General features: G+C 43.2%; 1 protein-coding gene across 2 annotated transcripts in view; it reads right to left on the reverse strand.

Annotated features, from left to right (window-relative positions):
- Window positions 1-2,666: 2,666 nt before the first annotated feature.
- GABRA5 (gamma-aminobutyric acid type A receptor subunit alpha5) overlaps window positions 2,667-12,984 on the reverse strand; it is a 51,722-nt gene continuing 41,404 nt past the window's right edge. The window contains exons 6-9 of one of the 2 annotated variants that reach the window (XM_085213523.1): window positions 11,191-11,334; window positions 5,426-5,578; window positions 3,522-3,733; window positions 2,667-3,104 (exon numbers count right to left, since the gene is read on the reverse strand). In XM_085213523.1, the coding sequence (XP_085069649.1) occupies window positions 2,802-3,104; window positions 3,522-3,733; window positions 5,426-5,578; window positions 11,191-11,334 (812 nt within the window). In that variant the 3' untranslated portion in view covers window positions 2,667-2,801. Of the gene's footprint in view, window positions 3,108-3,521; window positions 3,734-5,425; window positions 5,579-11,190; window positions 11,335-12,984 lie in introns of both variants that reach the window. The other variant, XM_010727527.3, reaches the window with a different exon arrangement.

Below are 12,984 nucleotides of genomic sequence, written 5' to 3' on the forward strand. Positions count from 1 at the left end.
TGAGGAAATTTGGCAGTAGGATTGCATGCACTTACACTCCAGCACTGGATTGTTGTGACAAATCACTTTTCAGCTCTTTCTCATGAACACTTTACAGGAAAAACCCATCGACAAAGCAATCCCTGCTCATTAATCTCTTTGGCTGTGACTGAGCTAGGAGGGAGCCATGCCCAAAGCACTGGGTTCCATGCAGGGGCAGCCCAGCAGGCCGATGCAATTCCTGACACTGCTGAGCCCACCCTGGTGCTCCATTGCAGTTGTGGAGTGTTAGGCAACATGAGGCCATGGGTTTTCAGCATTCCAGCCTGGAATTGATGGGCTCAGTAGAACATCTCCCAAGCTGTGGGATATCTCCTACCGTTCAGGCAGCAGCACTCGCTGGGAGACCATTGCTGCTTCTTCTGTCACTTCAGTTCTCAATAAGGACTAGAATGCATGTGATTATCTGGGAAATGAAAGGCAGACAGTTTCTTCAGGAATTTTCAACATGGTTTGGCATATCCACAGTAACAGAACAAGCCCTTACCGCTATTCTCTGCTTTTACCTTCAAATGCAGAAAGCAATAGTCAACATAAATGGAAGTGATATCTATCCCTGGAAGTGATAAAATGTTGTGTGCTGTCATAACTTTGGCAGGCAACTGTCAGTCTTGTTACACATCAGGAAGACTTCAATACATTGCTTACTAAAGCAAAGTGCCTGATCTTGCAACCATGCAGTTCCACTGTCCACAGGTCATTCTGTAGTCAGTGGAGGCAAGGAGACTCCACATGGACATGAAAGTGGCTGGATTCAGAGCTCCAGCAAAGGAAACCATAAAGTGATGCTGAGACATGTGGGGTCAGAATCAGAGTTGGGCGTGAGCAAAAACAACAAGCATCAAGAAACCTCCAAGGCAGACAAAATGGCCCTGGAAAAAGTGTCCTCTGTAGATTCACAGGTTGCTTATAGCTTTCAACCACACAGGTAAGTACAGCCCCTATATTGTCCCAGAAGCACTTGGGTGCCACTGCCACAGGTACCGTGTGGCCTAAAGGCCTACTTGGGTGTCCCTGCACAGCAGCCTGCTCTTACAGAAGGGCACATGCAGAGTAGCTGCCCAGGGCTGGGACAAGAGTCTGGCCAGGACAATTTACTTTCTGTGAAAGCAGCCAAGAGGAGGTTGTTCATAATAAGTAAGAAGCATCTATATATGACATTGCTCCCAAGTATAGAAACTCAGAAACTCAACCCTTAAGAAAAAACCTTGTGTGAGTCTGAGGAGAGCTCTGACATGCAAAAGGAATGTTGCAGGGCGGCACCAAGTTCTCCTCTCTGTCCCAAACAGAACACAAGGCTGATGCTCCATGGCAAAACAGCACCTTGTTCTGAAACATCCTGGTTCACTGTCCTCGCTCAGCACGTACCTTTCCAAGTAACAATGAGGATGTACTGTGCACACACATTGCTTCACTACACATATATGTGCTTTCCTTCTTCTAGTTTCAGTGGTGATTTTTTTGGTCTCTAAAATGATAATCAGTAAAAGAATGACATTTTGCAATCAAGTGTTGAACGCCTTTTTTATTTAAACATTAAATTACAAAAGCTTCTGGAACAAAGAAAGATGCCAAGGAGGAAAGAGCTGAAAATTCAGGTTGCATTTTCTCATTCATTGTGAAAGCAAAACACATTGGCAGCAGCAAGGCATTTTATAGAAAATTTTCAGATGGACAGTACAAACACCTTCCTGTCAGAATTGCCACTGAAATACCTTGCTGTCATGAAGCACATCCTTTATTTCCTTTTTTTTTTTTTTTTTTTCCCTGATCACACACCTTGGTATCGTCTGATTAGTTTTCACTGTGGGAACCAATTAATTATTTCAGAATTACTGTAATTCTTTACTGTTTGTCTCTGCTAATATAACACAATCTTCTTGGGAAAACCTCCAAACATGAGTTACTTTACCTTAATAAAACTGTCTACTGCCATTGTCAAAAGTTTTATTTGCACAAATATGTTCCTAATCTATGTTAATTTCATGCAATATATCTCTATTTTTTGGAATAAATACTGAAAACCATTTGAGAATATTCCCTTGGAATGCAAAAACCAAACATTATTTTATTTTAAGGGCAAGATTCCACCACCTTTATTTACAAGAGTAGCATCTTGCTCCCTCACTGCAAGCTAGAGGCTCAAAAGCAGTGAAAATCAGCATAGCCCCATTAGGATTTAATGCATCATATCAATTTCTATTAATGAAAACAGGGCTGAGTGGGTTTTTTGTGTTTTTTTTTTCCTGTGGAGTAATGCACTACCTATCACCAGTAAAGGTGCTCAAACATAGCCCTACATTTAATAATTTGGCACATTTACAACTGGCATTATTCATAGTAACCTATCAGATGACACAACAGTGGAGCTCTTCTGTAAAATAGAGGTTAAGCCTACAATTGTATGACTGTACATCTGAAGTATAAAAACCACGATATGTAGTACACTTGAACAGTTAAAAAATATAACTTATTTTATTTGTAAACTATCAATGCAAGATACTTAGCAGCAAAGAAGCCATGTTCAATGTCTTCTGATCTTTTATAAAGATCTGTTGCTGTAAGTAATATAATCGTCTCCAAAACATCTGAGGTTACATGTAGAAACAATCAAGGCAATATTATTTGTACATATTATTAAACATGCAAAAAACTTCCTGAAGAATATTGCCCAAATGTAGAAAGTGGTCTGGATCTCAAATTTTCCTTGGTAGCATCTGCTTTGTAAGTATGGCTCACGTGTGGCTTTAGAGTCCTTCAGTTTATTTTGGAGAGTTGGCACCTTTAATAACAGGCTCCCTATTCAAATATGTGGCCCAGTAGACTAAGTTAAAAGTTCCAAACAGCACTGGAAAAATTATCCGGGACATTTTGTCGATCTTACTGATGCTGTTGTAAGTCTTTTTGCTTTCGGCAGGCTTTTCTTCCACAGACTTCACTGGAGCAGGAGCAGCGTTTGAGATGACAGAAGGGGCCGAGTCCTTTGGCATGTTTGGGGCAGGGGTCATCTTCCCAGTGCTGTACGTATTCGTTGATTTATTTCCCAGCAACTGGCGCTCTTTTTTCTTCTGTGAAAAGACCAAAATGTTAGATCACAGGAACGGAAAGTGGAAACGTTCTCAAGATGCAAACTTCCAAACCTAAGCACTGTAATCCATCATGCTAAAACAAATGTCTGTGGGCTACTCTGCCTTTGAGTCTCAAACAGCTGATTCTGTCTCAGTGTCATAGCCCTTACTCAAGCTAAACTTTCCTGACATCGGAGGTAATGAAGGGAGGCCAGCTGGACCTGGACCCATGGGGCATACATATTAGCAACTGCTTTTGTCAGGGCCACTGGCCCTGCAGCTGGGGAGGTTGTGACTTAGTACTAGTCAAAATGCCTTTGTCAAAGAGAAGGTGACAACCACACTAAAGGTTATGTGAATGACACTGTGCAACTGCTTTTTCTTTTAGGTACTTAAGACACATAGGATAAGCACCTTGATTTTAGCAGCTTCCAGGGCTTTTTTGCCATCCCATGCCCAACTCCTCTTGGTGAAATAGTTGACCGTTGCAAACTCAATCAATGCAGAAAATACAAAGGCATAGCAGACAGCTATAAACCAGTCCATGGCAGTAGCATAGGCCACTTTTGGCAAAGAGTTGCGGGCACTGATACTTAAGGTGGTCATGGTGAGGACTGTTGTCACTCCTGTAAAGGATAAAAAAAAAAAAAGGAGGCAGAGATCAGCTTGGTAGAATCATAGAATCATAGAATGGCTTGGGTTGAAAAGGACCACAGTAATCATCTGGTTTCAACCCCCCTGCTATGACCAGGGCCGCCAACCACCAGACCAGGCTGCCCAGAGCCACATCCAGCCTGGCCTTGAATGCCTCCAGGGATGGGGCATCCACAACCTCCTTGGGCAACCTGTTCCAGTGCATCACCACTTCCTCCTAATATCATCTAAACCTCCTCTGTCTTAGTTTAAAACCATTCCCCCTTGTCCTGTCACTATCCACCCTTGTAAACAGTCATTCCCCCTTCTGTTTATACGTCTTATGTCTTCTAGCTCTTACAAGATTCCTAATAAGTTATGAGAGGGCCCCAGTTCAGCAGGAGAATTAGGAAGGCCACGTGAAGGAAATCAGTGCTTGCATATTTTGGTCAGAAAGAATGATATACTTTGCTGGTGGAATAAAAATAAAAGCGTTGGTCCTCAGCTTTTTACTTATGTGATGTTCTGGTTTGCTCTAGTTACAGTGTACTTAAAAATATAATTTTAAGGATAATACAAAAACAAATGTTACACAACCCAAAATCTCACTGGTATTTTGTCAGTGCATGGTATGTATGTTTAGTATCGCTTATTAACTGGTATGTTATAAAATCAGTGATTGACCCATTCAGCAGTAACTGCCACAACAAAGTGGGATTATGGCTTTTGTTTTCCCACGTGGAGATTGTATGGATGTAATTGTCGGTTGTTATTTATTCCCTTGACTGTGGCTCCCTCTTCTACAGAAGTCAGCAGATGACAGAGCTGCCACTGCTTCCACATGGGGAAGAGTGTCTCAGCAGGATGAGAATGAGCTCTGAGTTACATCTTTGTGAAGGTAAGAAAAATCAGCACTGCTAGCCAGCAGTGAGCTGCTGGCACCAGTATTCCCCCCATACAGGTTGCTGAACCGATTTCTGATCAAAGGTGCTGACTGATTTCAGTGGGCTCCTGCAAATGAATGGCTCTTTTAGGAACACTTGATCAAAGTTCTACATATGTTGCTGCTCCCATTCCCCTCATTTCTCATCTAGTGGGAATCCTCTATGTTACAAACCTTCAGCTAGGATTCTGTTCATTTTTTGCAACCTTCTAGTGGTAAGTAAGAGACCCCAACGGATTTTTCCATGATAGTGTCTGTAGTAAATATACATTTTCTAAATGCAAAATCATATTAATTTGTTTGACAGTAATAGAGATAATTGTCACTAATTAACCTCTACATGTTTTTTCCAGATAAACATCTTGAAACATAGATAAACAAAATGTTTTGAAGTGAAATCTGTTTAGACTAGAGTATGCATTATCATAATATGTATGGCTTTTTGTTCTAAACCATCACATATTTTATCTGAGTGGGAAAGAAGAACCCACAAATCACAACAATCTGTTTCTTCCGTCTTCCATCCTTAACCTTCACAGAACTGATTACAGCGCAATTTGTGTCACAATTTTACCAAAAAGCCCACACTTTTTAAAAATTGATTTTGAGTTTAAACTGGAAGAGAACACGGGAACACCTACAACACTGGAAGCAAAAAAAAGCGCTGTGGGTTTGTTACAGAAGATCACTTCCACAAACAAGCCCCTTCCTTACCCATGCTGCAAGAGGGTGAGGTACTCACCAAAGACAGTCCGAGCAGGGACAGATTCTCTGTTTAGCCAAAACGACACTTGTGATAAGATCACAGTCATAATGCAGGGAAGGTATGTCTGGATGACAAAATAACCGATTTTTCTTTTCAGATGAAAATGTGCTGTCATTATGGTGTATTCGCCTAGGGGAAGAAAAATTCATATATGCTAAAATAAAGCAGGCTTACTGATTCGAGGATTTCAGCAGCTCCCCCTCTCTCCCAGGGTGAGGCTACCATTCAGCCAGTCTTAACTGCATGAAGAACGCCTGGATTTCAGTCCTGTGCCATACCAAGAGACAGAGGTGCTGCTACATACCTCTGCTCTTCACATTCTGTCCCCAAAAGCAGAAGACAGCAACTAATGACTATTGCACCAAAAACCTGCCATACTTTTATGTACCTGGCATGCCCTGGTGTTGACAGGCATGGCAAATCTGGATTGCTGACAGTGCCTCACTCTTGCCTTCCTTTGACTTCGTCCCACAAACTGTCCTGTCAGAACAATTAAGGCCTCCTACTCTTAGAAACCTGATTTAGCATCAGGACTTAACCTCATTAGGGCACTGTTAATACCAAGCCATCACTTGGGTCCTGACACTCCCCATGCCCCATACTTTAGTGACTGTGTGACTGTCCTAATGTCGGTGCTGCAAGAATTTGTGCTTTGCTCACTGATATTATTGATACTGATATTATTGCTTGGAATTTTCAAAGCGATCAAACTGTTCCTCCAGAAACAAAAACAAAAACAACCCTCTGGTGCACGGAGTTTTCCTGGAATTTGGTATGCCTTAGCTCTTGGAAAGATAATCTCTTTCTGGACAGATGTTGTGCCATGTCTTGTTCTCTTGTGCAATTAATATTATACTGACTGCAGGGGGGAATTCGCTAAAAGCTGCTACAGCAGTGCTAAATTCCATGTCTTTTTTATATGCCAAATTCACAGCATTGCCTTAATCGGGCTTTTGTCAGGCCTTTTGAATTTCAATACAATCCTCAAAAAAATGCACTCTGAAACAGATAGACCAGCTGTCACCTTCCCTTATGGTTCAGGGAAAAAAAAAAAAAAAAACAAACTCAAGCAGTTCTTTCAGATTGTTCCTGTGAAACCATATATTTGTTACTGAAGGCTTTTCATTGATGGTAACAGCTCCCCAAAGCCAAAATCTTGCTATCTGAGAGCAGGATACTATATATATATTTTTTTCTTTTCCTGGGAAAAATGAGAGTTAAAATCAAATATTAGAATAAAAGCCAATAAAAAAAGCCAATCAAACTCCTCCAGGCCCTAGCAGATCTCCAATCATACTGACATCAAATTAATCTAAAAGCATGCATTTTTCAGCTGGATACTAACAAATCAGAGGAATGTCCACACCGAAATGTATATTGTACTGTGAGAGTAAAACAAAACAAAACAAAAAACCCTTTTGACTTACGAATTTTTCAGATCCTGGAAATTCTGGGGTGCGTATCTTATATTTTCTAAAGAATGAGCTGAATGCAGACCTTAACTACTTGAGCTAAATGACTGGCTATAACTTCTTGTTGCAAGAATGGGCTGTTATCCTCCATAGATCAGCCCCCATAGGAAAATAAATAACAGACTGATTCTGCAGAGTGAATTGCAGTGAATTGCAGCCAGCACTGCTAAGCGGTTAGATTTGGCAGATTACTGCTAAGTGACAATACGGCTAATTAATGGACAATAGGTCTACAGTGAGAGGTTTTCTGCAGGTATAGCTGCCTGAGGTGCTCAGATCTGTTCTGTATGAAGTTTACAGACTCATTCATGCTGAGGATTTTAGGTTGAAAGACTGGAATAGCACAGGACTGCCTTACCTGACAGCCTGCCTCTGTCTTTATGGCTTTCTTCTGAAGTCTGATTTTCTGGTGAAATGTTTCCCTGATGAGGGATGTGGAGATAGACAGGGGATGCTGTGAAACTGAGGAGAAAATCCTTGTGAAGTGATGTCTAATTCCCTTTCATTTAGTGTAATTTTGAACCGGGGATGCTGAACATACCTCAGTCTCAGGAGAAACCCCACTTGCTCTTTATTTAGGAGCATTCAGTTTGTGGATTACCAAAAAAATATACAGGAGCAGCGGGATATACGTGCCAGTAATCTGCTTCTGAGCTGTGATGTGTGTGAGTCCCATTCTCCCTGCTCGCTAAGGAGTGACGATGTGCATTATTGATTTTGACAGCATGCTTTCCGAGCTGGAATAAAGTAAATCTACACAGCTTCAGCAGAGCAACGGGATTCATATTTTCCTTTTTAAAAATGCAGAAAATAAGCACTTGTATTGTGACCATCTTCTGTGGCTGATTCTCACCTTATCATTGTCTTTAACCTACCAGAGCTCTTGTCTCCACTGAAATAATGATATCACCTGATTTTGCATTTTCTCTTCTCCTAACTGCCATCTTCTCTTATTTTCCATGCTGTCTCTTTCTAAAATGCCTCCCCCAACAGACCTGGAGTTGGCAAAAACCCCACAGCTTGTTTTTTTATGTTCTGGTACCACTGCTTAAAGCAATGCTAGAAGCTGCCTGAGTTGGCCTTTTGTTTATAGAGAATAAAATCCTGGCTCTGTTGAAGTGGCAAAGCTCCCTCTTACTTCTGTAAGGCCGCAGTTTATTCTTAGACCATAAGTTTTCTTGAGCAAGGCTAATTTTTTATTATAGGTTTGTGCAGCACGTTTAGATGAAAATACTGCACCTGATAGAGTCCATTCACAACTGCCAAAACAACTCTAATGACAAATCTAGCACCGACAAAAAGCTCAAGGATGGAGCATTTCTTCACAGAGCTCTGCTACTGTGCTGCCTTTAAAAGCTGCTGCAATGGTTTTTCAGTATCCAGGCGATGGAGTTCTGGAGATGGTGCTTACAAACGTTCAGAATCTTTCCTGCATTCTTCCAACATCACTGTGCTGCAATACAATGAGGTTTTCTTAATGAGAATAGGCCAGCCCCTCGGCTTGTTTGTTTACCTTATCTGCCTGGGCTCAGGTGTACCAACAACTGTTCTGGCATGACCCCAACATCAGGTCTGTGACATAGCAGTCCCTGTCCACACTGACATCCAGAACATTTTGGTCCTCAAGAGATGCCTGTGCTGTTTTGATAGTGCTGCACATGAAACCTTCATCTCAAGGAAAAATCAAACTGTTCAGCACAGAATGAAGGGTTGAATGCTTCTTTTATTGTTTAGGCTTTGGATATTTCATAGCCTGGGCTCCAGCTGGCAGAAAAGAAAGGAGTGGGTTTTTGTTTTGTTTTATGGCACTGCAGAACCTAAGTGAGTGATGAGAAATTCTGGATCTGGGGAACAGAACTGGGCAATCATTTGCAGACACCAGCAGGATCCACATGGACCCAAAGCCCGTATCTGAGTGTTTTCAGCACTGCAACAGCAGGACACAGCAGATGTTGGGACTGCTGGAAGCAGTGTGAGCCGACAAATATCCTCTTCAGGGGGAGTAATATTTGGGGATGCTAGCTCAACAAACCACCACACAGGTGGAACATATCAGAGCCATTTTCTGTGGCACTACTAACGTGGTCGTGATTTCCAAACTGGTTGGTGAATTGGGAGTGCAAAGTTATTTTTCTGAGGAGACAGCTAAACTTAACAGCTTGAGTACAAAATCAGCACAATCCCAACAGACTTGTGTAGGGCCAGCATTTCCATTTTAAAAAGAAATCTTTTAGACAGAGAAGCATAAACATCTTGTGACATACACAAACATTTCACCTATGCAACTGCTAAGGCCATGCAGTTTGATGTGGGTGTCAAAAAAACAAACAAACAAAAACAAACAAAAAAAACACCATAAAAGATCCCAGCAGTGAGATTTGTGCAGCAACTATTTTGTTTTTTAAGTTCAGTAATGCAATAGAAGGAAGAAATGTCTTAGATAGCCCTTCACAAGTAACCCTGATTACTGGCCTACCGCAAGCTTGATGAAGTCCAGAAAATCCACCGCTGACTGATGCTTTCCCTGTGCAAAATCGGATTTTTGTATTTTGCTAATCCCTGGTTACAATCTGTGTCCTGCTCTTTGTGATCCACCCTGCAATCAGAATCCAGTCAGCCCAGATGCAACCCAGGACATTAATATAAAATCTTGACGTCGGAAAACAAGCATTTATTAGCCTAAATCTTAGGATACAGGAGGGAAGAGGCTACCAGGCAGAAACTTTGGGCTTTGTCCGAAGAGTGCCCCATACCCGTGGGCTGTGGAGTACTGGGAGCTCCCGCAGGCAAAGCTGCGTGCTGGCAGGGCCCTGAAGCTGACACACTGGAGCAGACACTGCCGGGGCTGGGTTGTTTTCTTTCTCTGAGGAGCAGGACAAGCTTGTAGGAGATGCCCCGCTACCTCCTCTGGATCTTTTTCTTGGCCATGATGAAGGCAAGAGGGGAGCTGCCATTCATTCCAGAGAACAACGCAGCCATGATGGTAAACTGGTAAGGAAAAATGTGTCTTTCTTTGCTCTTTAATGGGAGATAGCATTATCTATTTGTCCTTTTTCCATAGCGGTGTTTGCCTTGACTTTGTCTACACATGTCTGTTGTCTTTAGGAATCTGCTTTAGCAACAGCTCTGTACCTTCTGAATAGGGAAAAGGGAAGGAATAAGCTCTGAAAGATGGGGGTGATGGTTCTGTTTGATGGTAGTTCAAGCTGCCTGAGAGAAGCTTCCCTCAGCTTTGTCTTGTGCTCAAAAAGCGAGCTGCAAACTTGGCTGCTCTCTCTTTATTGGGCACGTTGGGACAGTTTGAGCAGAAAGTATGATGCACCTTGATGCTTCAGTTCCACTAACTTTGTGTGTGAGTGTAGTCCTGCCTGTTTTTACAACTAAATTTCCCATGGACAGTAACGATTTCTTAATCTAATTTACACTTCATCCTCTACAGTCCTGCTCTCACTCAGAGCTCACCATTTTCCACCAGAGATGAGATGCATCTCCGGAAAACAGTCAATTTGACTGGCTTTCCCAATGCTAACTGCACTTCTCTTGGCTGCAGGGTGCCCTCTGCTCCCCCCAGATCTTGCAGTAGATGAATGCATTGTGTAACTTGTTTAAGCCCCTGTCTTGCGAGGCCCACGTGATGCCTGTTCCAGCCTTGACTCCCCCAGGACTCCCCCCACCAATGCAGGCCCAGGGCTGCCCTTGCGTGGGAGCCTTACGAAGCAGGGGGGCAGCTCACATGGGTGCCCAGGCCAGGATTAAGCCTTCTTTGCCTCTCTAATGCTGCCACATCTGGCGCCTCCACACCCAGCTGGGCAGGGAACGGGAATCCTCGGGGTTGGCTCTCCCCTCCTGCTGCCGCGGGGTCCCCAGACACGCAGCATGGCCACGCCACCGCCACCACCTGCCCTCCATTCCCTCTCCCCCCCGCATTGGCCTCATCAGGCAAATCGCTCTAAAGCGATGATTGAAACGGATCAAGTGCGTGGGTGGTGTTTGCCTGTGGGTGGTTCCTCCCCCAGGGAAGCACTCCAGTGATAGTGCTGGCAAGACTGGGCAAAGGCAGCTGCCAACTGGCTGCTTACAGCATTCCCAGTGTACCTCATAAACAGCGGGAGCTGTAGGGCTCTCCGACCTGGTGAAGGGCCTCACAGTCAGCATGCGGCCCTCTCCATTGTAACACTACTTCCAGGAAGCCAGGAACCTGTCCCACTCTCCCCAGCATCTTATGTTCTACAAACACATCCCCATTGTCCTCAGAAATATCTTGCCCACCTGTACTGGTACTGATGTTTTCAGTTCCCACAGTTTGTCCCATCAGGTGGTACTGGTTAAGTCGGGAACCGTCTTCAGCCACAACCACAGAGGTTGTGGTGCTGTTGGTCCACACATAGATCACTTCAGAATTGGGGTAAGCATCTGTTGACACAGGGGAAAAATAGACAGTGATGAGTAAAGCCCATCATGTAATGTTTTAGTGGATCTTTAAGTGATAGATGGTGGGGAGAGGGAAGAATGGAGGAGTGAGACTGAATGGAGAAAAACAAATAAAGATGACACAATCATGTTTCCATATGCCCGGCTCAAAAAATATTAGATTGAAGCCTTCTAATATAACAGATGCATAGGATGGTTTGTCAAAGGCTGAAACAGTAGAGGTATAAATATAATCCATCACAAACACTCCAGCAGCTCAGAGCAGCTCAGACCCATTCTCAGCAGGCTGTCTGCTCCTAAACCCCAGCAAAAGGCATTTGCTGAAGCTCCCCCTCAAAAGCACTCATGCACCTAAAGGGCCTGGACAAGGGGGAACTTCACAGCCTCATCTCCAGGACAAGATGCACTCTGTGACAGAACAAGCACAGGGTCTGCTGCGTGTGCTGGCTTGGGATAAGGACATACAGAGGAGGCGCTATGTCCTGTGCTTAGGGTCTGGCTGTGAATGAAAAAAGCTAGGATGTATGCTTGTGCCCCTATGTGTGTGCATGCATGTCTGCAACCCAGAGAAAGTACGTGGGAGGGGGATGGCATGGAGGAGAGCAGAAGTAGATTGGTGATGGGGGGGGTACACCTGCATCCCTGGAGATGCAAACATGGTAAGATTTCACTCACTTGGAAGTCCTTGGAAATAAAGGCAGCATTTGGACTGCCAACTCATTCCTTCCTCAGTAGTGGTGCTGTTATTTTTAAAGCCCTAACACCTGGAGTAATTATGCTATTATGAAAGAACTTCAGCTTTCTTTCAGAAATACTGTCAACAGTGTTTTTTGTTTTATTTTCCTTTTTAAGCAAACTCCGCAGATTATGTTTAAAAAAAAAAAAATCCAGGAGCTGGCTACATACTTATATTTAATTAAGTAGATCTGGCACTTTTCAGAGCACCATGATCACTGAAAGCTCTCGGGAAAGCTTTGCTGCAGACATATTACAGAAGGCTGGAGCCCACTGCATGGACCTCTCTGGAAAGCAAGGATTACTTTCCCAGCAGGAGTTGAAATGCAGACAAGGTTGGAAGGAGTTCAAGTCCAATACAAATATCTCACCTTCTGAAATTCTGTAACTAGCAAGTTGAGAGTACAGAATGTTTTTTTCTAGAAAAACTCATGTTCAACACAGCCTGTGTGGGAGATAACACACAATGGCTTTCCAGATAAGAACCTGAAAGGCCTGGGCAAGTGGCTAGTTTGAAGGGTCTTGTGTACTAAGTACCATCTCCAGCACTGTGAGTTTTGGTTGCCGGAGTCAGTAAACTGTCACAGAAAGCAGTGACTCCCGTAAGGACTTAAAAATTTTCCCAGAGAGCAATTTAACATAAGCTATTGATGCACTGTAATGGGGAAAAAAAACATGCTAAGGCAGTCCCTGGATTCATACAATCTTCCAGAACTTAAAGGGAGCTTATAAACAGGAGGGAAATCAACTTTGTACATGGTCTGATAGTGATAGACAAGGGGGAACAGTTTTAAACTAAAAGAGCGAAGATTTAGATTAGATGTTGGGGAAATTTTCCACTGAGACTGCAGTGAGTCCCCAGCATAGGCTGCCCAGAGAGGCTGTAGATGTACCATC

The sequence above is a fragment of the Meleagris gallopavo genome, chromosome 1, assembly GCF_905368555.1.
Source record: "Meleagris gallopavo chromosome 1, MGAL_WU_HG_1.1, whole genome shotgun sequence".
NCBI classification, from domain to species: Eukaryota; Metazoa; Chordata; class Aves; order Galliformes; family Phasianidae; genus Meleagris; species Meleagris gallopavo.